Source organism: Saccopteryx bilineata, chromosome 6 (genome assembly GCF_036850765.1).
Source record: "Saccopteryx bilineata isolate mSacBil1 chromosome 6, mSacBil1_pri_phased_curated, whole genome shotgun sequence".
Lineage (NCBI taxonomy): Eukaryota > Metazoa > Chordata > Mammalia > Chiroptera > Emballonuridae > Saccopteryx > Saccopteryx bilineata.
In genome coordinates, this window is record NC_089495.1 from 108784543 (window position 1) to 108811562 (window position 27020).

Genomic DNA, 27020 nt, shown 5'->3' on the forward strand with positions numbered 1-27020 from the left:
TGCTTAGAGTATTGTTTTTCAGCCTTTCACTTTGAATTTGTTTTTATCCTTGTTGCTTAGATGTGTTTCTTGTAGGCAGCATACAGTTGGATTTTCTTTTTAAATCCATTTTGGTACTCTGTGTCTTTTTATTGGTGAGTTTAATCCATTTACATTTAGTGTAATTATTGACACTTGTGGGTTCCCTATTGCCATTTTATAAATTGCTTTCTGTTAGTTTTGTATCTTGTTTGATTCTTCTCTTTTGTTTTTCTATCATTTGTTTTTGTTTGTTTGTATTCCATACTTCTTTCCTCTGTTGCTACCTTTTTTAAGTCCAGTGTTTTTGTGGTGGTTTTTTCAAGGGTGGTTACCATTAAGTAATGAAAGGGTACCTACCATGTTCATTGTAGTGCACTATTTTATGAGTGCTTCTACACTCCATCGTCCTTTGCTACTATTAATCTCCATCCTCTCCCCTCTTTTTTTTGTTTTTGTTGTCACAGTGTAAATTTGGTTTTATTGTGTTCTTGGTGAAGCTTTTACTTGTGGTTTTGCTTTGTTTTGTTCTTTTTATCTGGTTGGAAAACCCCCTTTAATAATTCCTGGAGTGGGGGTTTTCTGCTGATAAATTCCCTCATCTTTTCTTATCTGTGAATGTTTTTATTTCTCCTTCATATTTGAAGGATAGCTTTGATGGGTATAGTATTCCTGGCTGAAAGTTCCTCTCTTTCAGGAATTTAAGTATTGGGGTCGACTCTCTTCTAGCTTATGGAGGTTCTGCTGAGAAATCCGATGATAATCTAATAGGCCTTCCTTTATATGTTGTATTCTTCTTTTCCCTGGCTGCCTTGAGAATTTTTTCTTTGTCGTTGGTTTGTGCCAATTTCATTATGATGTGCCTTGGAGTAGGTTTGTTGGAGTTAATAAAACTCGGAGTTCTGTTTGCTTCTTGAATTTGAGGCTTTAGTTCTTTCCACAGGCTTGGGAAGTTCTCACCTATTATTTGTTTGAATATGTTCTCCATTCCATTTTCTCTTTCTTCTCCCTCTGATATACCTATTATTCTTATGTTAGTCTTTTTGATGGAGTCAGACAATTCCTGTAGGGCTTTCTCATTTTTTTAATTTTTTTTTAATTTTTTTTTTCAGGGACAGAGAGAGAGAGTCAGAGAGAGGGATAGATAGGGACAGACAGACAGGAATGGAGAGAGATGAGAAGCATCAATCATCAGTTTTTTGTTGCGACACCTTAGTTGTTCATTGATTGCTTTCTCATATGTGCCTTGACCATGGGCCTTCAGCAGACCGAGTAACCCCTTGCTCACACCAGCGACCTTGAGTCCAAGCTGGTGAGCTTTTGCTCAAACCAGATGAGCCCATGCTCAGGCTGGCGACCTCGGGGTCTCGAACCTGTGTCCTTCTGCATAGCAGTTCGATGCTCTATCCACTGCGCCACCGCCTGGTTAGGCTCATTTTTTTAATTTTTGAGTCTCTTTCTTCTTCTCTCTGTTGTGCCTCAAGTTGCTTGTCTTCTATTTCACTAATCCTACCTTCTATCTTGCCTGTTCTGTTAGCTAAGCTTGTTACCTTTTTTTCAGTTCGTGAATTGAGTTTTTCATCTCTGTTTGATTTGTTTTTATAGTTTTAATTTCCTTGGTAATATATTCTTTGTGTTCATTGAGTTGTTTTCTGAGCTCCCTAAATTGCCTTTCTATGTTCTCTTGTGGAGCTCTGAGTATTTTTAGGATTTCTATTTTAAATTCTCTGTCATTTAGCTCCAAGTTTTCCAATATATTAAATTTTTTCTTCATAGATTTTTCCTCATCTATCTGTGCTACATCTCTGTCTTTTGTATCCATGATATTGGATTTCCTTTTCCTTAATGGCATCTGAGGGTGGTTTTTTTGATAGTACTAATGAGAATTAATAAAGAATAAAAAGTAAAACAAAAAAAGAAAAAGAAAATTTATTATTTCCCTTTTTTTTTCTCCTCTCCTCTCCTCTCCCCTCCTCCTTGAGAAAAAATTGTGATGAACTGTGAATTATTTTGTGCTAAATAAAACAAAAACTACCTATAACAGAGGGCCTGAGTTGGGGAGAAGTGATAAAGGGGCAAAAAAGGGGGTATGGACCCACAAAATGCAAAAAAGGAAAAAATTTGGGTCAAGAATAAAATGATTTGCTTTTAGGTGATGGTTGACTAAGAGATATGATGAGAGAAATAAGAGGGAAACAGGGAAAAGGGGAAAATTACTATTGTATTAAGTGGAGCAAAAACTAGATAAAATGGAGAGCCAGGTTTGGGAGCACTGCTGAGTTAAAAAGTGAAGTAAAAAGCACCCAAAGTGCCACAAAGAAAAATTTGAGTCCCAAATACAATAATTTCTTTGTGATTGAGGATTTAATGAGAGGAAAAGTAAAGGAGAAAAGAAGAAACTAATATAGAGGGAGAAAAAAGAAAGAGGAAAAAACAAAAAAAGAAAAAAGAACCAAAAGAGAGAGAGTTAAGGGTTTTGGAGTGCATCCCTCATAGAGAGAAAGAAAGAAGAAAAGAAAGAAAATGGGAAATATAACACTTATGGGTGGTATAGTTCAAGAAGAGGGAAGAATAAGATGGGCAGAGAATAAAACAACCAAAGTGGAAGAAGAAAATAATCAAGACAAGATGATGAAAGAAATAAACAAAAAAAAAATGGAAAAGGTTATAAAGTCTGTGGATTTTTCTTTATTTTGAGAGGCTATCTTCTTCCTTTTTCTTTCCTCTCCTTCTTCCTGGTCAGTGACTCTGTACCCCAGGTTCTGCCTCTGTGGCTCACTTAGGTAGAGGTTTGCAGTTGATAAGTCTCTATGGCAATGTCATATATTAGGCTTCAGTCTCATTGGCAGTCAAGGCTCGTTAGCATTTGTAGGCTCCGACAGTGAGAGAGTCCGTTTTCCTGGAGCCTCTCTCCTAGTCTTTCCTTCCCGAATTAGCAGCCTGATTATCCAGCTATGGGGTTGCTGTTGCCTCTGCCTGGAGAGTAAGAGGCTCAAAGAGCTGGAAAATCCCCACTCTATCCCCACCCAGCTCAGGGCTCTGGGTAAGGCTCTGTCAGTCAGAGCCACTAGCATAATCAGGCGGGGCTGGAAGCCAATTGCTTTCAAGGTGCCTTTCTATGTGCCTCCAGGAGTGTCCAGTATGCCTCAGCACTCTGTCGGACCACTCTCCCCAGGCTTTTGCACTTTGTAACATGTTTGTGCTGGGTAGAAGATGCCCTAGTTGCTGTTTGCAAAACAGGAGGTCTTACAAGCTGCCAAATCCCTCTTTTTAATGTATATCCCTGAGTATGAAAGCTCTGCCAATCAGAAGTTGCCCCTACCCCTACGTGCATAGCAAGAGGCACTAAAGAATATCACACCTCTTGTCTTAGATCACTGAACTGAGAGAGATCTTGTCAGTTAGAGCTGCATAGGTCAGTTGGGAGGTGAGCAGACTGTGGGTTAAGCTAATCCTTCCCAGGTCTGTTAGCTTGTATGGCTGGGTGAGGCACCCTGCCCACCTGGAGAAGTTCAGGCGTAGGGAAGTTCGCTTTCGTGTACTCCCTGCGTGACGCTGTTCGGGGTGCAGGGTGACCACACCAAGACTCTGGTCACAGCCCACACAAAGGCCTCTGACTCTTCCCCTCTGTCCAGTAACACAGGTGCCCACTCCCGGGGTGCTAGGAGGAACCTCTCACACACTATCCATGCTCGCTGACCAGGATATCAGGTCTAATGGCTGCTGCCACTCACCCATCTTTGTCAGGGTCTGGCACGGGCATTAGCTTGCATTGGCTGGGTCGCCGCAGGCACAGTCTTTCCTTGGCTTGGACGTCTGTGCCACAGCCTGGCTCTCTCCACCCCCTTTGCCCGCCTTAGCTCCTACTCTCTCAGTTCCAAATGAAAGCAGCCCTTGCTTAGGTTAGTGAGGAAGACGGAGTGTTCCTTTCTCCATCTTATTTCCTTCAGAGTTGATTATATATTTAGTCAATTTTTCGCTCGATCATACCTTCGTGTTCAGTGTGTGGGACTTCTAGACACTCCAAGGATAGATTTTTCTGTCTCTAGTTGAAGAGCTTGTTGAAATTTTGGGGAGATTTATCAGTATCACTCCTCACAGTGCCATTCTCTCCTATCTCTGTTTACTTGTGACTTTCTCCATAAATTGTTGACTTAGTAAATATACGGAGCCCCATTTCCCTGTACACCAGACCTGCAGCTTTTCTGCCATCTCTCCTCATGCTTGATCATTATTTCTGAATCAGAGTTTAAGAAGCCCTGGCTGGTTGGCTCAGCGGTAGAGCGTCGGCCCAGCATGTGGAAGTCCCAGGTTCAATTCCCAGCCAGGGAAGACAGGAGAAGCGCCCATCTGCTTTTCCACCCTTCCCCCTCTCCTTTCTCTCTGTCTCTCTCTTCCTCTCCGGCAGCCAAGGCTCCATTGGAGCAAAGTTTGCACGGGCGCTGAGGATGGCTCCATGGCCCCACCTCAGGTGCTGGAATGGCTCCAGCTGCAACAGAGCAATGTCCCAGATGGGCAGAGCATCATCCCCTGGTGGGCATGCCGGGTGGATCATGGTTGGGCACATGCGAGAGTCTATCTGACTGCCTCCCCACTTGTAACTTCGGAAAATAAAACAAAATTTTAAAAAAGAGTTTAAGGAAAAGAAGCCCCTGAGATGTCCGTAGTTTCCCCATACAACTTAATCACAGCTTGACTTGCTTCAGATCTAGCATGATTTTTCCCCCAACTTGTGTGGATCTGTAAATTCAGGCTAATTTCTGATCAGTTTTGCTGTGACCTGACCTGACTGGCTGTATGTGGTAAGTGGACCTCATGAAACAAGAGGAGAGTGCTGGAGCTGCATTGCAGTGCAGTGTGCAAATGGAACTGCTAACTCCCTGCTCACACCACTGTCAGTTTATCCAAACACCTTTCCCACAGACCCAACAGTGAGAGAGTTCTTGCATGCTGTTTATGCTGCACTACGCAACCCCAGACAAGGCACCAAGATGGAGCTGGCCTGCACCCTTGCCGTGCACACAGGGGTGCCACTCTCCCCTTGCTTTGTGGAGCGGGTTTCCTGGTGGGCCAACTGCAGCCTGGAGCCAGCCAACCTAAGCGAGCCCAATAGCACTACCGGCCAGGCCATGGAGTGGGTCTCCAGGAAGAATGCAGGTAAGACAAGACTGTCATTCTCAATGAGGCTAATGTCAGGTGGCTACAAGACCAAACACCAGCTAGTACTTGTCAGAAGCCATGTAGATGCATACTTGGACTGCCTTCATCTGCAGCACAAGTTTGTCCTCTTGAGTGCCCTACATGGACTTAAAAATTCCCTGTTTCAGCTCATGCTGCCACAGGTCCAAGGTCACAGCTCCTCTCAACCCATGGACAATTGTCTTCTAAGGAAGAGGAGCAGGTGGAAGAGCCTGAGGTCTGGGACCAGGCTACGAGGATTCAAATCCAAGCTTTCTTTCTATCTTGTGCAGCTGAGTGGATGATGGCTTTGCCACTCCATGGTCCTTGGCTCGGGACAGCCTCTCCAAGGCTCAGTGTCCCCATCTGTAAAATTGGGAATAACAACAGAGCTGGTGGGAGAAGTTAGTGAGGGTTTTTTAAAGCAGTTAGAACAGAGGCCAGCATAAAGTATATGTTTGATAGGACTGGGCAAAGATCACCCATGGGGAGTGATCAGCCTCCTCCTCTGTCTAGAGAGATTTAAATTTAAAGAGTGTTTCCTGGGTTCCCTGGAAGTGTTGTCTGAGCAGAGGCCCTGGCAGGGCTGAGGCCCAGCGTCAGGGAGCTAGGGGGAGGGGAGGCATCTCCGAGCAGCGTCTCCTGGTGCAGCACGCAGTCCCTTCCAGAGGTCTGCCGAGCCATGCATGCCCCACGCTTCCCGGGAAATGGGCCCCATTATGAACCAGCTGGAGCATCCCAACATGAACAGAAAACTAAATCTTGGTCCTTAGCAACAGCTAGTCATAAACAAGATTTGCAACTAATAGATACTAATAAGCAGATTACAGATGCAGCTTTGTGGCTGCCTCGGCACCCTCCAGAGCACATGCACAGGTGTCTGCCATACCATCTCTCTCCCACTTGCAGGTGAGGACCCAGGGGGCTCGGCGCAGAACCAAGGTGCTGCAGCGTCCGCTCAGCTGGAGCTTATAAGTGCCATGTCTTTCCAAAGTGCTTGGTGGCAAACATTCCCATCCACGGACACTCAGCTCCTGCCTTTCACCTGTGCGCAGGGCCAGGTCCTCCAGGTCCCTATGATGTACCAACTGGCTGAGGTCAACTACGGTGAGCTCCTCCCCACCCCGGAGCAGTGAGGACCTGGGGAGGGGCAGGTCCGCTCTGCAAGGAGCAAGCTGAGTTTTCCTGCAGCTGCTTCTGTGTGCCATGCATGGAGCAAGGGAAGCTGGGGGAGCCAGGAGAGGACAGTGAGGGGACAGAGGGGGAGAGAAACCAATTTCATGCTCAACATTTCCCTCTGCACTTGGTAAATGGGCAAGTCTGGACCAAACCCTCCCCTGGCAGGTATTCCCATACAACAGACATAGCTTCACTGTCTGGTGCTGAGAAAGGAGATGGAAGATTGAGATCATGTCTAAAATGAGAGCATGCCTGCACCAAAAGTGTCGCGGTCCTGAGATACCACCATTCTGCCTGCCCACACTGCGGATGGTCACTCATGCCAGCAAGTGCCAGGCAGCCCCCATCCTGGTGGACTGGTCTGTGGTGTGGAAAATTTCAAATGACATCTGGGTTTATGGCTTTCACTCAAAGATAGGAAGATCTGGCACAAAGAGCCTGGGTCCCCACATGGCCATAATAGGCCAAGATTATAGTGGCTGCCCCTTTAAGATAGGGTCTGTGGTTTTCCCATGTGTCATAGTCCCCACCATGCCCAACCACTGCAGGCCCTGTGGTTCAAGCCTTGTGAAGGTATCTTAGAGATTCTAGGTCCTAAGATCAGAGAAGGTAACCATAGCACCTAATAGTCTTTGGCCTCAAACTGCTTCCTGAAAGTGAGGTGGACACCCTGTTAATAAAATGAATTGTTTCCAAGTCTATGAGCCTGTCCTTCCCAGAGCCTGGGACTGTTTGGTTCCCCGGGTACTGGGACAGATCTAATCCCCCATCCATTGAACTTCCAGGCCAGTTCCAGGACCCTGTGGGCCATCAGGCGGGAGTGCTGGAGCTGCCTTATCTGGGAACTGCAGGGAGCCTCTTCCTGGTGCTGCCATGTGACAAAAACACCCCACTGAGCCACATTGAGCCTCACCTCACAGCCAGCATCATCCACATCTGGACCTCCAGCCTGCGGAGAGCCCGGATGGAAGTGCTCCTTCCTAGGTAAGCATCTGCAGCATCGCCATAGGGCGCTCTGCAGCCTCTTCCGGTCAGCCAGGCCTGGATTAGAGAGCCAGGCAGTCTCAGTCATGGGTTTGTCCTTAATCATTTGGCCAGCTTGTCTAATGTACCCCTACAGGGTAGACCAAAGGGGAGTCACCCTAGAGTTTGGGTCCATTTCAGAGTCACTTCTGACTAGCTCATGACAGACTGGAAGGAACTATCTTCCTGGGGTCTTCTCTAGAAGAGCTTCCACACCCCCACTGGGCCAGACGGGCCCCTAGACCCCCACGCCAGCTCATGCCCCAGCCGGCTGTCTGGCAGGCAGAGAAGGGCAGTGCAGTCACAGTGAGAGAATGTACCCCAAATCTATCACATCCTATGAGCATACAACTGTCACTTTTCCAAAACAAAAAGGCAAGATAGCTTATGTAATTGAACAAATACAGATATAATTCTAATCAGAAGACAAATTAAGGCACAAGTATTTAAGACTTTAATTTTCTGTGCTGAAGTTTCTTCCTGTCACCTCTAAGTAGATAGAGGTGAGCCTTTCTTTAAGAAAATCCAACAGATAAAAATATGGATTGTTTAAAAAGTTAAATGATAGTGCTAGATTTTATAAAAACCTTTTTGTAAAACTCATAACTTTGCAAAAGATTCCCCATTGAACTTCTTTAAATGAATGAACAGCTTCTCCAGTACATTTGAAATGAGGGTAAATTTACAGTGACTTTGGATCAGCATTAAGTGGAGAATATTTCCAGAGTGTGGATTCTTCACGCTCCTTCCCACGGGCCACCTTGGCCCCTCTCCTGACCAGGTTCTTGGCTCTGCTGAGTCGAGACCTTGGCAGTGCTCCCTCCAGGAGTCAGAAATAAGTTCAGGCACTGGAATAAAAATGCCCAGAGAGAGACCCATTAAGTTAAGGGCCAAGGCCTAAGGTGGCATCTGGCACAGCCAAGGCAGAAGGTGAAGTTAACTCTACGATAAAGCCTATCTCTCCAAACCAAATATTTGGATCTCAAATCAAAGCACAAACACTGGATATCTCAACAGCTCTCTCTGGCTTGCAGCAGAAGCAACACTAACGTTTCTGTTACATTTGAGAAAAGCTCTTGAAGGAAGAGCTTTCAATGTTAGAAGTAGAGAGAAAAGGCAACCTGGTGAGGAAGTTTGCCATAATCTTGTTGGATTTAGGAGACAGACGGCTGACCTCATCCTGGAGCAGTTGATGAAAGGAGGAGGCCCCAGAAAAATGTCCAGCTCCATTGAGCACTATCAGCTGTCATAGATTCGACCTTTAGAATTTGCTAATCTTAAATGCCTGAAAAATGCTGGAGAATGGGGAGGGACAAGGGAGCAGAGATCATAGTAACACAAGTAGTAGTTAACACTTGATCCCGTTCTGAGAACTTTTTAAAAAATCTTCTTGCGATTATTAGGGCTGCTGTCCAAGAAGGATAGAAATTTTTAGAAAAATGAGGATAGTTCATTGGCAAAACATACCAAGTTTTTAAAAAAGGTTTAAATCCTTTAGGGAATAAGTAGAGACAGAATTAAAACTATTTTAGGTCTAGCTTTGGGTACAAACCTTTGGACCATGATTGACACAAATCAGCATTTGGGCCAGAATTTACCTCTAATTCCACAAATCATTTATTCATCATTTAGTGTGATCTGCTCCAGAGTCAATAGTCAGACTGTATTTTTTATTTAGCAAGAGCAAAAACTTCTGCACACTGTTTTATTTAGCAGTGCAAAAATTGTGTGGCAATGAGGTGTGCCTTTGGGTTAATCACCAAAGGGGACATTAGTGAATTCTCAATGAATTATGATGCCTAACTTCCAAAGTAATCTTTTCTTTATAGAAAAATAAAATAAAATGTATAGAGACTATTAGTCTTCACTAGGAATATCATATGCCAAAGAATAATCAAGAAAGCCAATAATAGTATTAACAAGGATCGTTAATATTCATAATGAAGTAATGCCCCATAAGAAAGAGTAATAATGCAAATATACTATTGTTTCATGAATAAAACCCTTAGTTATTAGTTCAACATAGCAGGAAGCCTTTAAGCATGAGCAATTATTTCTAATATTAGAAGTCATATATGTATTTGTAAGACCGCCAGATCTCACAGATCTAGAATGAGTTCTGCCCTTCCTTCAAGGAGCTGCTAGTCATCCTGGTATATGGTTTGTACTTTACTAAGGAAGTTTCCTTTTTTAAAATTGAGATATAATTCATATTCTATACAATTTATTCTTGTAATGTCTACAATTCAGAGGTGTTTTTTTTTAGCATATTGCCAAGTTATGTAACTATCACCATATCTAATTCCAGAACCTTTTTCATCACCTCAAAAAGAAACTCCATACCCAATAGCAGTCACACACATCAACTCTCCCCACAGCCCTAGGCAACAACTAATCTACTTTATGGGTTTGTCTATTCTGGACCTTTCATATAAATAAAACCATACAATATGTGTCCTTTTGTGTCTGGCTTCTTTCACTTAACAGTGTTTTCAAAGTTGATCTTTACTGTAGCATATATCTGTGCTTCTTTGTTTTTATGGCTAATAATATTACACAGTATGGATATACTACATATTGTTTATTCCTTCACCAGTTTATAGACATTTAGGTGCCAAGACACTTTTGGCTTGTTTCCATTTTTTGGCTTTTATAACCATTTACCTGCACTTTTGTGTGTGTAGGTGTAGATTTCAATGATCTTGGGTATATATACCTAGGAATGGAATTATAGGGTTAAGTGTTAACTCTACATTTTCCATTTGAGGAACTACCAGACAGTTCTCTAAGGAACTGTACTATTTTACATTCCCACCAACTATATATGAGGGTTCCAGTTTGTCCATATCCATGTCAACACTTGTTATTGTCCATCTTTTTTTTTAGTCCCTCTTCATGTTTAATGGTACAGAGTTTCAGTTTGGTATGATAAAATTTTCTGAAGTAAACAATGGTGATAGTTAGGCAACAATGTGAGTGCACTTAATGCCACTGAATTACATACTTAAAATGGTAAAATTTGTGTTATATATATTTTACAACAATTTTTTTAATGTCTTTCATGGAGAGAAGGGAAGTAGGCAGAGAATAAAGACTACCTCCCCAAATTATGTATTAAAAAGTAGGGCTATTAAAAAGCTTACCTTCAGGAATTATATAGTTATTTTTAGTTATGTTAATTAGGATGTATTCATCTGCTCTGCCCTCCTGCCAACGTTCCTCTGCACTTTGGCCCCTCCTCATCTGGAGGTGACTGCAGCCCACCCGACCTCATGATGGTGTATAACAACAGCTGTACAAAGACAAAGGCCCATCCTTTTTTTTTTATTGTAGCCATCCCAGTTGCTGTGAAACAGTATTTCATTGTGACTTTCATTTGTGTTTTCCTAATGACTAATGATGTCAAGTGTTTTTGCATGTGCTTGTCAGCCATTTATATATCTCTTTTGAAGAAATATATATTTCAATCTTTTGTCCACTTTTAAGTTGTTATTTGTCTTTTTATTGTTGAGTTGTAATAGTTCTTTATATGTTCTGGATACTAGTCTCTTATCAGATATGTAATTTGTAAGTATTTTCTCCTTGTGCATAGGCTGTCTTTCAGTTTTCTTGATGGTGTCTTTTGAAGCATAAGTTTTTTAATTTTAATGAAGTTAGATTAATCTATTTTTCTTATGTTTTTAATGTAATATCTAAAAATATCGTTACTTAACTAAGATCACAAGCTCTATGTCTTTGTTTTATTATGAGTTTTAGCTCTTATTTTAGGTCTTTGATTCATTTTGAATTAATTTTGGTATACGGTACGAGGGAAAGGTCCAACTTCATTCTTTGCATGAGGCTATCCAATTGTCTTGGTGTCATTTATTGATAAATCCCACTGAATTTTCTTGGTACCCTTGTCAGAATCAATTGACCATAAATGAGTGGGTTTATTTCTGGATGTTAAATTCTACTCTATAGGCATAAATGTTTATACTTTTCCAGTACCATACAGTCTTAATTACTGTACCTTTTTAGTATATTTAGAAGTTAGGAAGTGAGTCCTTCAGCTTTGTTTTTTCAAGATTGTTTTGGCTATTCTAGGTCCCAGGCATTTTTAAATGAATTTTAGAATTAACTTAGCTTCTGCCAAAAAAGGAACTAATATTTTTGTAAGGATTGTGTAGAAGCTATAGTTAAATTGAGGTAATATTGTTTTCTAATACTATTAAGTATCTCAGTCCATAAACACAAGATCTCTCATTTTCTTTAGTTTTTTTCAATGATGCTTTTCAGTTTTCAATGAAAAAATTTAGCACTGCTTTGTTAAATTTATTTCTAAGTATATTATTCCTTTGATGTTATTAAATATGGAATTTTAGACTTTTCACTACTAGTATAAAGAAATAGAGTTGATTTTCCTATCCTGATTTTATATTGTCACCTTGATTAACTCAATTATTTGCTCTAATATGTTTTTCTGTGTGTGTGTGTGTGTGTGTGTGTGTGTGTGTGTATTCCTTAGGATTTTCTATGTTTAAGACTAAGTCATCTTGAATAGAGATAGATTTGCTTCTTTCTTTCTAGTCTGGATGATTTTATTTCTTTCTCTTTCATAATTGCCCTGTATATCCTCCAGTACAAGGTTAATAAAAGTAGTGAACATTCTTTTCTTGTTCCTGATCTTAGGAAGAAATCACTCAGTTCTCCACCATTAAGTATTATTCTGGCTGTGGATTTTTTGTAGTTTGGAAAAAAACCCAAAAACCCATTCTATTCCAAATTTGTTGCATGTGTGTTTTGTCGTTTTGTTTTGATTTTTTTTTTTGTTTATGAAAGGGTGTTGAATTTTGTCAAGTGTTTTCTCTACGTCTATTGAGGTAATCATGAGGCCTTTGCCCTTTATTCTATAAATATGGTATTTTTCACTGGTGGATTTTCACATGTTTAACCCACCTTGCATCCTGGAATAAATCCCATTTGGTCATGATAATATTTATATGTTGCAATTTGTTTAGTATTTGTTGAGAATTTTTGCATCTATTTATAAGAGCTATTGGTCTGTAATTTTGTTTTCCTGTGATATCCTTGTCTGATTTTGGTAAAGGGTTTTTTGTTTTTGTTGTTTTAATTAGAGATATTTTTGTAGTATTTCTTCTGGACCAGACTTTATAGCCATACAAAAAAGAAAAAATTACTCATTTATAGTTGTACCTCACTTTTACTATTATCTTTAGTTACTAAAAATGATATTACAGCTTTATCATCAACCATAATCACCTTACTTGGTTTCAAATATCTGTTAGGTCTTTTTCAATATCACTGAGAATGAATGAAACCACAATGATAACAATAAAGTATGTGAGCTATGCTGGGTATTGTTCTGAGCACTTTATAAGCATTATTTCACTTAATCTTGACAAAGTTAAGAACAAAGCACTATCATTATGCTTGTTTCACAAATGAGCAAACTGAGGCCAAAAGAGGTAAAGTAGCTTGTCCCAGGTCCCTCAGACAGTGAGAGGCTGAGCCAGGATTCAGATCCCAGCCCTAGGTTCCCAAGTCCATGCCCTTAACCAATATGCTCTAATGGTAAAAGTCTTTAAAAAGACATGCTTTAAGTATTTAAGAAATTTCAGAAGAAGTGATCTAAAATATTTTTGGAAATGTCAGCAATGACTTGGAAAAAGCATGTGCCGGCCTGACCTGTGGTGGCGCAGTGGATAAAGCGTCGACTTGGAAATGCTGAGGTCGCCGGTTCGAAACCCTGGGCTTGCCTGGTCAAGGCACATATGGGAGTTGATGCTTCCAGCTCCTCCCCCCCGTCTCTTTCTTCTCTCTCTCTCTCTCTCTCTCTCTCTGTTTCTCTCTCTCTCTCCCTCTCTCTAAAATGAATAAATAAAAATTAAAAAAAGAAAAGAAAAAGCATGTGCCTTTAGTGGAAACTATTCTCAGGATCCAAAACATTTATTTATGAGAAAATCTGATACTTTCATGTAAAATATTGGTTACCTTGTCTTATATGGCAGGGTAGACCTTTGATATTAAATGGTCTTATCCAGTATTTTTATTCTCCTACGAATCCTGCATGGTTTCTAGAAAAAGACCATATAAATTCCATTTTAAACTTTTTTTCTTTCAAAGAAAAATAATGTCAACAGTCCTCCCAAAGCAGCTTCAATAGTAAAATTGAAACACCTTGCCTCTGCAGAAATAGTGCAAAGTTGGTGTGCTCCTTCTTCCTGCTCTCGGGACTTACCAGGAAGACCAAAGCTTTAACTTGCATTCCTTCCCAGCTGTGTGTCGAAGGCACATGCTCACACAGCACGCATAAAAATAGGTCTTATCAATTACAAACATATTGAATTGTCAGGCAACAGCTTTGCCACACCTACTGTGTGTGAGATGCCACGCGGGGCGGGAGGTGACAGACCGTAGAGGGTAGCTCTGCACTCAGACAGCCTCGGTTGGAGTGGAGCTCACTGCGCACTCACTGTCATCTCAGGCAAGTTCCTTTAATGCTTTACCCCTCCGTTTTCTCATCTGTAAAATAAAGATAACAGTGATGTGAGCGTGAAATGAAGTAACCCACATAAAATACTTTTCTCAGTGCCAAGCACATGGTAAGTACTCAGTGATATTATTATTAGGAAATTAAAAAATTGAGAAGGATAACCTCTCTTCTCAAGTAGCTTGTGATATCATACATACAGTAATAGGAAGCAAAATGTCCTATATGTCAAAAGTTTAGAATGAACAAAGTGTAAATGGGGCTTTAACAACCAAAGGTCAAAAAACAGCCTCAAAAATCAGCGATAACAATTGATTTGGGCTTAGGGGAAAGGCTAGTACAGTAATTCAAAGACAATCAAAAAAGATGAAGGACACCTGAAAAGAACAGCAGGTGCAAAGGTACAGAGGTGGGAGAGAGTGCTGTGTGGCTGGGTTGTGCACTGGGCAGGGTTTATGGGAAGGAGCAACGAAAGATACAGCCGGAAGTGAACCTGGAGAACCCTGACATCCAGGTTGGGGGTTTGGAGGTTATATGGTGCATATAAAAGTATATTGAACAAGAATTTTAAATGAAAGTTGATGGTTTGTTTTTGTTTTTTAGATTTAGGATACAAAATCATTTCAACTTAAGAAACATTTTAAATTCTTGGGGAATCACCGATCTTTTTGATCCACTCAAAGCTAACTTGAAAGGAATTTCAGGTAACAACTATTTTTCCAAGATTTCTGGCATTGTGTTTGTAGAAAGTTTTACCATATTTTGATTAAGTGTTGTTATTATTTCTACAGAGCCTTTAGTGGTATTCAGTCAGAATTAGTGTTAATGTTATTTAAAAGAATAAAGAAAGTGCTTTGCATTATATATGATTGTTACTTCTTATCCAGTCAAATTTGGGTTAGACTTTCGGGAAAGTCTGAAGACTTTCTTGGGACCTCTAAGTACTGTTGTCAGAGACCTTCTGAATAAGGTCAGCAACCACAGGACACAGTGCAACTCACCCTCCATCTGTCCATTGTGACCAGGAGCATGCCAGAGACATTGGTGCAACAGTAGTTCTTCATTCTGACCTCTTGCTGTCATGCAAGCTTCACAATCACCCTATGTCTCTCTGTCCCTCACTGTACCTATCTGTCCTTTTCTAATGAGCTAACCTTGAAACTGCCCCACAGCCACTCAACTTCCTTCCTTCAGATAGTGCATGCACCTGTAAAACTGTCTTAAAATTATCTCCTTCTCAGAGTCCATATTGATAATTCTTTGCCCATAGTAGACATGCTACTGCTAACCAAGAGGAGCTGTGTTTGCCTCTGTGCTGACAGGGAACTTACATCAAATAATACAGGAGAGTAGAATGCCAGAGCTTCATGTTCCAAAATCCTCTCAGGAGACCATTAGCTAAACTGTGGCCAACTCCAAAGGCCCAGGTTCATTTCTACTCTAGATAGTAGTAAATTATCTGTATGAAGATACTGCAGGGGCATTTTCATTAGCCTTGACATTTTCCTTGCCTGATGAGCTTGAGAGTCTCTCTTCTGAATACTAGAAAACCTCAGAGTGCAAAGAAGTTTTCTAATTCTTTGCTCAGAATCTTTCTTATTAAGCAAGTACAGAAAATATGGGAGTTTGGTCTACAAGACAAGTGTTGGGCTATAGATGTGACCAGACAGACTAATTGGAAGTTACTTATCAAATATAACACAGGAGGGGAAAAAAAAATCTATTTTAGATTGTTTAAAATCCACCAACTCTGTACTCATTTTCTAAACATGCAAAGAGATAGCAAAGCAATAGTCAAGTATACGGGTGCGATGCCTCTGACAATGCTGAGCCCACAGTGAATGCCCAAAAAGATTTGCTTGAGTGCCCAAACCAGAAATTTTCCCTAGTGACACAGGCATGATCTGACACTGTGTAACAAGACTAGAGAGCAAGGAAAGAGGGAAGAATAAGGAACTTGAGTGCACTCTGTGTTTAATATCATGCCAAATCTAACCACAGCATCTTCTTGCACCCCTGGAGCTCAGCCATGGCATCTCTGTTGTTGATGGCAATACCATTTTTCTTCAGATTACTGTAGCTCAGATCTTTGGGGCCATTCTTGACCTTTTCTTTCTTACCACTACATGTAGTTAATCACTATGACTTCTTGATTGTTCCTTCATAGTTCTTAAACATCTCTCTGCCTTTATGTGCTAGAAGTACATCTTTAAATGCCATCAATTCTGTGTACTCAAACAGGCCTGAGCTTAACTCACTTCATGAGCTCCCCCGTTGATGACTTCCAAAGCCTTGAAGCTCCTCTGACAAGATCTAATAATCAATTCAGTTTAAAAAGAACCTTTTTTGATACCTAACCTTTTCTATTATGATGCAGTTAAAGTCTACTTATATTTGTTTCAGACATCAGAAATATAGGCTCATGAATCTGGCTTGTTAAATATATAATTACTAAGCAATGACCTTGTGCCAAGTGTGAAAAGAATGCATTTATGTTTCCTCTGATGAAACACACCAGCCTGCTCTCATAAAGTTTTGTTCCTCTAATGTAGAAGTCATCAAATAATGGTCCTGCTTCTGCTTTACTAAAGTTTTACTGAAACACAGCCACTCCCGTGGATTTACAGATTATCTATGGCGGTAGCTTCCTACTACAAAAGCAGAATTAAGCAGTTGCAACAGATACATATGGCCTGCAATAACTAAAATATTTTATATCTGGCCCTTTCTTGATAAAGTATGCTAACTAAAGTATTGCTTTCTGATGACCCTTCTTTAACCATAATTAAGAGACAAGTTACTCTGTGCCCAAGTGAACTATTGATTTAATTCTGCAGACATGGCCACTGAATCTAACAAATAGCTCCATCATTCCTAAAATGGGGTAGCTACCATCTACCTCACTTCTTACTCTTGGAAATGAAATTCTATAACATACAGCAAAACATCAGCAGGGAGTTTGCCAGAAAGTAAATTATCAAAAACTGCTGGCCTCCCTTCCTATATTAACAAAGGTTACTGTGCAATTTTGTTATTGATAGAAGCACAACAGCCACAAGGGAACACTTGTTTTCTTCTTTTCTTTTAGTTCCAAACCCAGAATCATTTATACTCAAGTTCTCCTTCCCATTTAAAATTCAGTTGTCTCTTTTTTCATGTCATCAAGTCCTTTTATGCCACCTGGAGAACTTGCTTCATCAAGGCCCACATGAGCCCAGAATGTAATTTTTCTCCCCCAACATCCTTGACACTTGTCATAAAACTTTTAAGAGTAATTCCAGTTTTATTTACACTAAAGATACCAGTTAGAGATATGCCTCATTAGCAAGCCCACTTCCTATAGGATCAGCAGGCTTGAGACAAACCCAAGATTCCTAATCCAAGAAATACTACTTGTGCAAAAACTTGAAACTTAAAAAAAAAATTATTTTATTCTTGACTTTTATAAGGAATAGTTTCCAAACTCTGCTCAATAAGAAGTGCAAGCTCCCTATTACTATGACTGAAAGGAGCAAACCACCCATAGTTATTTGACTGCACACTGAATTATGTCACACTTGACAACTGCTCAAAACTGCAATAGGTCACCTGACCTGTGGTGGTGCAGTGGGATAAAGTGTCAACCTGAAACACTGAGGTCACCAGTTCAAAACCCTGGGCTTGCCTGGTCAAGGCACATATGGAAGTTGATACTTTCTGATCCTTCCCCCTTCTCTCTCTCTCTCTCTCTCTCTTGCTCTCTCTCTTCCTCTTTCCATCTCTTCCCCCCTCTCTGAAAAAGAAATTGAATAAAGTCTTTTAAAATAAAAATTTTAAAATAAACTGCAATAGGTCATCAGGATGGTGACATAGGTCCTTTCCAACTTCAGTCTTCATCTCAAGGAAATCAATAACTAGCAATGATCCAAAGACAGATCATCATTGTGGAAATCCTAGCACCCAAGGGTGAGGCTGAAGCATCTCCTTGAAATACAGAGACTGAGGATCACATTGGAAGGGTAAGAGGAATGGCTACATTCTGACTGCATCATCCCTCCTCTAGGCTGACACAGCACTGTATCCAGTGTCCCCTAGTACCTGGATTTTATCGAGTGGGAAAAGAGAGCCCAAGGTGGACATACAACTCACCCAAAGTTGCAAGATGCTTCCTCACAACCCCACTCAGATCCTGCCATACAGGGACCACTGGGGATCAGTTAGAGATGGAGAAGGGGGGTGGGTTACAGTAAGCAGGCCTCAAACCTTGGTAGATCATGTTTCTGCTTGTAGGGCACCTCAGCAAAGACTCCAGCCAGTGGCAATGCTGATCTACAGAGTGGAGCCAGTGGCCCTGTCTGGCCAGAGAGCTCAATTGGTGGTTCTGCTTGATTTAGGGAAGCAAATTCACAGCCACAACAAACTATAGATCAAAGCCTCAAGTCCTTCCCAGGCAGGAAGACTGTCCATCGAACCCAGATAGCCAAGAAGCCCATCCTACAGCCCTATTTGAGATCCAAGCCAGCAGCCCTGCCCAAATTTGGAATATAGCCCAGGCCCTGCATAACTAGAGAGTCTGAACAACGATTCCAGGAAGCATCAGAATCCAGCCCACAATACCATCAAACCACAGGGTCAACCTACAGCAGCACTCAGCCTCAGAGGCCGGCCTACAACCCCACTTAGCAGTGGAGTTAAGACTGCAGTCCCACCCAACTTCAGGGCAGAGCCTGTGGCCCTACTTAAACATGAAGCCCGACCTACAGCACCATCCAGTTGGGAATCACAGCCTGAGACCCGCCCTGACCTGTAGCAGTTGTGGAGCCCAACCCATACAGTGGCCTAATCGTGATGTCCAACTAGTGGTGCCAAGGAAAAGACTGCAACCTCACTGATCTAGAGGTAATTGTAGGGTTAGTGGCCTAACCTGACCATCACACATGTCCAGAAGCTCCACCCAAACAAGGGGCTAAGAAAGTTGTTCCACCCAACCACACACACCAGCCAGCAGTACTCCCCACAACCTCAGAGAATATGCAGTGGCCTTGCTCTAATAGAGGCACCAATAGAAAGCCCCACCTGTCCAAGCATGCTACCAGCTGACTAGATCCATTAAGAGGAACCTGCTTACTTAAATGCACAAATACCATTGTAAGGAATCAAGAACCGTAGGAATCAGGAAAAAACATGACACCACCAAAAGAAACAAATAAAGCTCCAACAACTACCCTTAAGAAATAGAGGTCTATGAACTAACAATAAATTCAGAATAATCCTCTTAAATTAGTTTAGTACACAAGAACAAACAAAAAAACTAAATTAAATTAAGAATAGAATACACATGGCCCTGGCTGGTTGGCTCAGTGGTAGAGTGTCAGCCTGGTGTGCGGGGGACCCGGGTTCGATTCCCAGCCAGGGCACATAGGAGAAGCGCCCATTTGCTTCTCCATTCCCCCCTCCTTCCTCTCTGTCTCTCTCTTCCCCTCCCGCAGCCAAGGCTCCATTGGAGCAAAGATGGCCCGGGCGCTGGGGATGGCTCCTTGGCCTCTGCCCTAGGCGCTAGAGTGGTTCCGGTTGCGATAGAGCGACGCCCCGGAGGGGCAGAGCATTGCCCCCTGGTGGGCAAAGCATCGCCCCTGGTGGGCGTGCCAGGTGGATCCCGGTCGGGCGCATGCGGGAGTCTGTCTGACTGTCTCTCCCCGTTTCCAGCTTCAGAAAAATACAAAAAAAAAAAAAAGAATAGAATACATGAACAAAATAAGTTGAGTCAACAATAACAAAAACCACCAAAGAAAGAAAAACAAATTCTAAAGTGGAAGAATACAATGACTACACTGAAAAATTCATAAGAGAGCTTAAACAGCAGAGCCAACCAAGAGGAGGAAAGAATCAACAAGGTAGAAGATAAGCCATTTGAAATTGTCTACCCAGTAGAGCAAAAAGAAAATGAATGTAAGAAAATGAAAGAAAGCCTATGGGAGTTGGGTACATTCATTAAAAAAACAATATATGCATTATAGAAATCCCAGAAGGAGAAGAGAAATAGAATGAAAGTCTATTTAAAGCAATAATGGCTGAAAACTTCTCAAATTTGAGATAAGAAATAGGCATCAGTTTCATGAGGCCCAAAGGATTCCATATAGTTTGAACCAAAAAAAGGGCTACACTGAAACATATTACAACTAAATAGTCAAAGGTCAAAGACAAAGAAAGAATTTTGAAAGCAGCAAGAGAGAGGAAACAAATTACATAAAAGAGGACACCCATAAGATGGTCAGTGAATTTTTCAACAGAATGCATGAGTAGGATGATATAGTCTAAATCAGGGGTAGTCAACCTTTTTATACCTACCGCCCACTTTTGTATCTCTGTTAGTAGTAAAATTTTCTAACCGCCCACCAGTTCCACAGTAATGGTGATTTATAAAGTAGGGAAGTAACTTTACTTTATAAAATTTATAAAGCAGAGTTACAGCAAGTTAAAGCATATAATAATAATTACTTACCAAGTACTTTATGCTGGATTTTTGCTAAGTTTGGCAGAATAAATTTTTATAAAACAACTTACTATAGTTAAATCTATCTTTTTATTTATACTTTGGTTGCTCCACTACCGCCCACCATGAAAGCTGGAACACCCACTAGTGGGCGGTAGGGACCAGGTTGACTACCACTGGTCTAAATAATGAAAGAAAAAAACCCTTTCGATCAAGAATACTATACTAGGCAATGCTGTCTTTACAAATGAGAGATAAAGATATTCCTAAAAAAAATAAAAGCTATGGGAGTTCATCACCAGTAGACTTGCCTTACAAAATATGCTAAAGAACATTCTTCAAGCTGAAATTAAATGTTAATTAACATAAAAATGTATGAATGTGTTATTTTTAATTACTGTTAATGGTAAATATGTATAGCCAATTCTAATTCTCTAATATTTTAATGGTGGTGTATAATTAGTAAGAACTAATCAACAGATTTGGTAAAATTGCAGGATACAAAATCAACATACAAATATCAGTTACATTTTTATACACTAACAATGAACTATCTGAAAACAAAAAAAGAAAACAATCCATTTACAACTGCATCAAAAACAACTCCTAGGAATAAATTTAACCAAGGAAGTGAAAGTTCTCTACACTGAAAACTACAACATATTGATGAAAGAAGTTGAAAAAAACACAAATAAATGAAAAGATCTCCTGTTCATGAATTGGAAGATTATCTGTCTATATCAAAATTGGAAGATTATCTGTCTATATCAAACCAACTCTCAGATTCAATAAATTCCCATCAAAATTCCAATGACATTTTTCACAGAAATTGAAAAACAACCCTAAAATTTGTATGAACCACAAAAGACCCTGAATAGCCAAAGCGATCTTAAGAAAAAACAAAGTTGGAGGCACCACACTTCTTGATTTCAACGTATATTACAAAGTTATAGTAATCAAAACAGTATGGTACTGGCATAAAAACATACATATAGATGAAAGGAATAGAACCAAGACCTCAGATATAAATCCATACACATACAGTCAATGAATATTTGACAAAGGAGCCAAGAATACTCAATGGGGAAAGATAGTCTCTTCAATAAATGGTGTAGGGAAAACTAGATATTCATAAGCAAGAAAAATGAAACTAGATCCCTATCTTACACCACTCAAATGAACTCAAAATGGATTAAAGGCTTAAATTTCTGAAACCATAAAAACTCCTAGAAGAAAACATTGGGAAAAAGTTCCTCGAAATTGGTCTTGGCAATGATTTTTTAGATATGACACCAAAACCACAAAGAACAAACACAAAAATAAACAAGTAGGAGTACATCAAACTGAAAGCTTCTTCACAGCAAGCAAAAGAAACAATTGATAAAATGAAAAGACAACTTATGGAATGGTAGACATTATTTGCAAACCACATCAGTCTGTTAAGGGGTTAATATCCGAAATATATATGAAATGTATACAACTCCATAGCAAGTAATAATCATCATCCTATTAAAAAATAAGCAAAGGATTTGCATATTTTTCCAAAGAATATAATCAAGTGGCCAACAGGTATATAAAAAGGTACTCAGTATCATTAATCATCAGTGAAATGAAAATCAAAACCACAATGAGACATCACCTCGGATCTGTTAGAGTGTCTATTATCAAAAAGACAAGAGGTAACAAATGCTGGCGAGGAGGTGGAGTAAAGGAAACACTTGTACATTGTTGATGGGAATGTAAATCAGTGCAACTACTATTGAAAACAGTGTGGAGGTTCCTCAAAAAATTAAAAATAGAACTACCATATGACCCAGCAATTCCACTTCTGGGTATATACATACAAAGGAAATGAAATCACTATCTCAAAGAGATAACTGCACCCCTATCTTCATAGCAGCATTATTTCAGTAGCCAAGACATGGAAAAAACCTAAGTGTTCATTGACAGATGAATGGATGGAGAAGTTGTGGTACATATACATACATATCATATGTGTATATCATATATATATGATGATGATATATATGTAATTCAGCCATAAGAAAGAAGAAAATCCTGCCACTTGTAACAACATGGGAAAACTTTAAGGGCATTATGCTAAGTGAAATAAGTCAGAGGAAAAAGAAAAATACTTTATGTCATTTATATGTGGAATCTATAAAAAACAAACAAAAATACTAAACTCATAGAAACAGAAAGTAGATTGGTATTTGCCAGGGGCAGGGGAAGGGGGTAGGAAACGGGCAAAGGTGAACAAAGGGTACAGACTCTCAGTTATAAGTTCTGGGGATGTAATGTGTAGCATGGCAACTATATACTGTATACTTGAAAGGTGCTGAGAGAGAAGACTTTCAAAGGTAATACACAAGAAAATTGTTAACTATGTGAGGTGATGAATGTGTTAACTAATCTTATTGTGGTAATCATTTCACAATGTATAAATTTATCAAATCATTATATTGTAGACCTTAAACTTACACAAAGTTATATGTCAGTCCTATCTCAATAAAGCTGGGGGGCGGGAGAGAAAGAAAGGTGTGAGAAGTGGACTAGAGAAAAATGAAGAAACCAACTAACTACGGCCTCGATTTGGAGCCATTTCAGCTTCTATATAGCACTCTCTATATCCTGGGTTAGGTGCTATGTGACACACACTCTCCGTTTTTTACAACTTTTTACAATTAAAAAGATGAGAAAATTAAGTAGAAGCAAATTCTGGCAATAACTTTCTAAAAAGACACTAAGTTTGCCAATAGTAAGTAATAATAATTTATAGACAAAAGACCTAGTGAATGTTTACCCTGCTTTACGAGAAGCTGAGGGTCAAATGTTGAGACACTGATTTACATTTTGCAATCTTGTGTTTACACAATGTCATTAAAAAGACTCTTTAACCTTTTGAGAGTATGACCAACCACACAGGAAGAATGGTGGTCTCCACTAACAAAGGGGGAGGGCCATTGAAACAAGTCGTTTGGATGAGACTCACCAGAGTCATTCTGTTCTGTGCCCCCGTGATTCTACAGTCACAGTCAGTATTTCCTTACAAGTGAAATCAGATTAAAGAACATGAAGGCTATTTTAATGGGGAAATGAAACAAATGTCTATGTGAAGAGTGTCTAATAGTCATTCGTCCAACATTTACTACACACAAGCATTATTACACTAGTTGAGGGAAGTACAAAGTATTTAAAATGACTAAGACAGCTTCTGTTTCCTAAGAGCTAATGATCTAAAAAGCAAGGTTAATATGTAAACATGTTAGAAGATGCTATGGAAGAAGAGTGGAGATTATGCCACGAGAGAAAGGAAGAAACTTATCCTCTTCTCTTACTTTTGATATTTAAATGTAATATAGGAGCAAAGGGGTTTATGGTGGGCTAGTTTCCCAAAGTATGTTCCTCAGAATACTAATCTGGTAAATTTGGAGAAAAGGGATGATGTGGTTGATTCCAGAATTCAACCCTACATATTATAGTTCTCCTATAGGATTCACTATGAACATAAGCAAGTTAGTGGCTTTAAGAAGTCCACTGCTAAAAACAAAAGCACAAAACTGCTCAACCTGCATTTCCCATTTTAATAAACCAGAACCCTGTTACAGAGTAGCACCTACAAACAATCTTGGGAACAAACTTTGGGGAAACAGATTGTATGACCTCAATGGCACTAAGAAGCTGCTAACACTGCAGGAGAGGATAAACCCAAAGCCAGGAGAATCCCTTTGTGCTTAACCTCTTCTAGGTTGGTCTCATTAGCTGCATAACATTTCAATAACTGCTTAACAAAAGCAAGCATATGGGTATCTGTAATACAAGATCAAGCATGAAGAAAAACACAAACCCACAGATGACTCCTGACTTCTTACTTTGATCACTAATGTTAACTTTTACCAGAGAGAAAATTTAAGTGCAGAGGGTGGGGCCTGATGGACTATAGGTCTTGGCTAATGGCCATGCAAACATGTAAATGTCAATTAATGGACCATTCCTGTAGTGTGATGGAGTAAAGCTATTAAAATGGAACTCTTCAGTTGCAGTCTCGAGGAATTAATATAACTAAGTACATAGAACTGAAGAGTCATTCATACCAGGTGGTCCCATCTCTCACATTGTGCCAAGGAGCCTGAACTCATACAAATTTACTGTATTTTAGCTGATAAATTAAACCTCTGCTCCATTTCATTAACATTTATTTAAAATGTTCAGATATCATACCAGATAGCAATGAAGTCCCAGATCAGTAAAACCTTCTCATGGCCACCAATGAACCATTTACTATCCATAATTATTACAGAGAATGTCTCTTTTTTAAAAAAAAGATCCTGCAGAAAAAGACCAACTATTCAAATAACCAAATTCTTCACTGGTTTTAGGGAAAGGAATGCAAGGTAGATATTTCCATTGATTTCTTTCCCTTTCCCTGGCCCTGTCTGTTCCCCTCCACTGATGTTGGAAAGTGACTCCCTTACAGAGAATTCAGCCAAGTCATAATTTCCCTTGTATGCCTGATTTACAAGATGGATGAAATGCTGCAGATTCTGTACTGTGGGCTGGTTTTATTCTCTTGACATTCATTGTTGTCTCCTGGTATGTGCACAAGAATGCAAAGACAATTTAAATATTAGTCTAAAATGAAACAAAGAAACTTCCTCAAAATGCATATATATCCAACAATTAAGACTCATACCACAGATGCCTTACCAGTGGCATGCTGGAGTTGACCAGGATACTTTTTGAAAGTTGATCCTGTTTGCGTGTAGGGGTAAGTAGAAATGGGCACTGCACTGTCAGAAAACCTGCATGTGCTCAATTTTAAGTATCAAGTGTGTGACCTCAGATGACAACAGCTCACTCTAAAATCAAAGGGTTGAACAGAATAATTTCTAGTTTCCTCTCATTCTAAAGATTCTTAATTTTCATTCTTTATTGTGTCATCAGGTAATATTTCATGGTGGGGTTTAAAAATGATCAATGGTTTAGATTACAAAAATCTGTTAATTCCCCTAATTGAACATATCCCTGGGTTTACTTTTGAAACTTAGCATACAACTATTACAGTTCCAACTTCTTAATTTTTTGCAGATTCTAGCCCCAAGGCAAGTGAATTGCAGAGCTGATATACCTCAGTGTACAGAAGGTAGTCCTGCAGCCTTAGGCACATCTCAAATACATGGAAAAATGCCTTTAAAGCCGACAGTACAAACCTGCCACTCCGTCATTTAAAAGTGGCTCTTAAAATGCAGTCCAAGTGACAGCATTCAAGGGACCTCATCTCAGCTTGCTGAAAAATGCAGATTCCTGGGCCCCAGAGTGTGCACTTTAACACATATTCCAGTAATTCTTTTATCATCGAATTTTAGAAATATTGGCTGATGAAAAGATGTAAATATTAACTAGAAAGTTTTGAAAATAACTTGAAAAATGAGGAACAGTTCTGAATATTTGAGATTTTTAGATAAAGGTTTTGAGAGTTGCATAAAATATTGCACCTTAAGAATTTGTTTTTAAAGATTTTATTTATTCATTTTAGAGAGGAAAGAGAGATAGGGAGGGAGGAGCAGGAAGCATCAACTCCCATACGAGCTTTGACCAGGCAAGCCTGGGGTTTTAAACTGGAGACCTCAGCATTTCAGGTCGACGCTTTATCCACTGCACCACCACAGGCCAGGCTGCACCTTAAGAATTTTCAAATAAACTCTTTCTAGGTGTATAGTAAGCAACATTAAGACTAAGTACCATGCATTCTTTAAAAATGTACTCAAATCCCTAAACCAAATGCATCAAAAATTCAATAAGCAATTCACATTTTTATTTCCTAGTATTAGGCCAAGATGGCTTTTATATTTCTGAAGCGACCCACAAAGCCAAGATTGAGGTTTCGGAAGACGGCACCAAGGCATCTGCAGCCACAGGTATGTTGCTAAGGGGAGCTCAACTACCCAGATAGTCCCACTGCTGCCTGTATCTACTTTGCTAGTTTAGCTAGTTCAATCTTCACAATTCTAAAACTTCCTCTGAAAACCCCAAGTCCAGATGTGGTACAGAGTTGAAAAATGATGGTGGGAAAGATACCCATTTAGAAAAAGATGTGTACCATCATCTCCATAAACAAGGAGTAGTCATTCTGAATATTACCTCCACTAAAATATTCCATGGAATATTTAAAAAATAAGACAGGTTTCGCTAAGTGGTATCTTTTCTCTATAATTTCACCATTTCATGCCATCATAACTCTAAATGAAATTATTAGGATGATTTAATTCTTTAAAAATCAGGGAAATAACTGACTTCATATCCAATTTTAATAGTGACTTTCTTTAAATGAATACAAAATGCAATGGGATTCTTCTATCTTTCCTGCAGCTCTACTGTTACTAAAAAGGTCTCGGATTCCTATTTTTAAAGTAGATCGGCCATTCATCTTTTTCCTGAGAGAATGCAACACAGGTATTAAAGTCTTTTTTGATAGAATTCAGTATTTATCAGCATCTCTTTAGCAAACAGGGCCCCTATGTCCCCTGCTGCCTGGGAGCACTCACGCCAGCTGGTTTCTGCGCTGCTTCAGAGGCTTCCCCGTTGCTGTGTTGTATATCCCAAGAAAGGGGCCGTTTCATAACTAAAGAGAAACTGATATCCTCAGTGGGTTTCCCC

At 39.9% G+C, this 27020-nt stretch overlaps 1 protein-coding gene across 2 annotated transcripts in view; it reads left to right on the forward strand.

The window, feature by feature from the left end:
* SERPINE3 (serpin family E member 3) overlaps window positions 1-27020 on the forward strand; it is a 41720-nt gene that overhangs the window by 11190 nt on the left and 3510 nt on the right. Inside the window, exons 3-8 of one of the 2 annotated variants that reach the window (XM_066234141.1) lie at window positions 4942-5175; window positions 6106-6303; window positions 7161-7359; window positions 14495-14595; window positions 26189-26281; window positions 26733-26816. In XM_066234141.1, coding sequence (XP_066090238.1) covers window positions 4942-5175; window positions 6106-6303; window positions 7161-7359; window positions 14495-14595; window positions 26189-26281; window positions 26733-26816 — 909 coding nt within the window. The remainder of the gene's footprint in view (window positions 1-4941; window positions 5176-6105; window positions 6304-7160; window positions 7360-14494; window positions 14596-26188; window positions 26282-26732; window positions 26817-27020) is intronic. The other variant, XM_066234142.1, reaches the window with a different exon arrangement.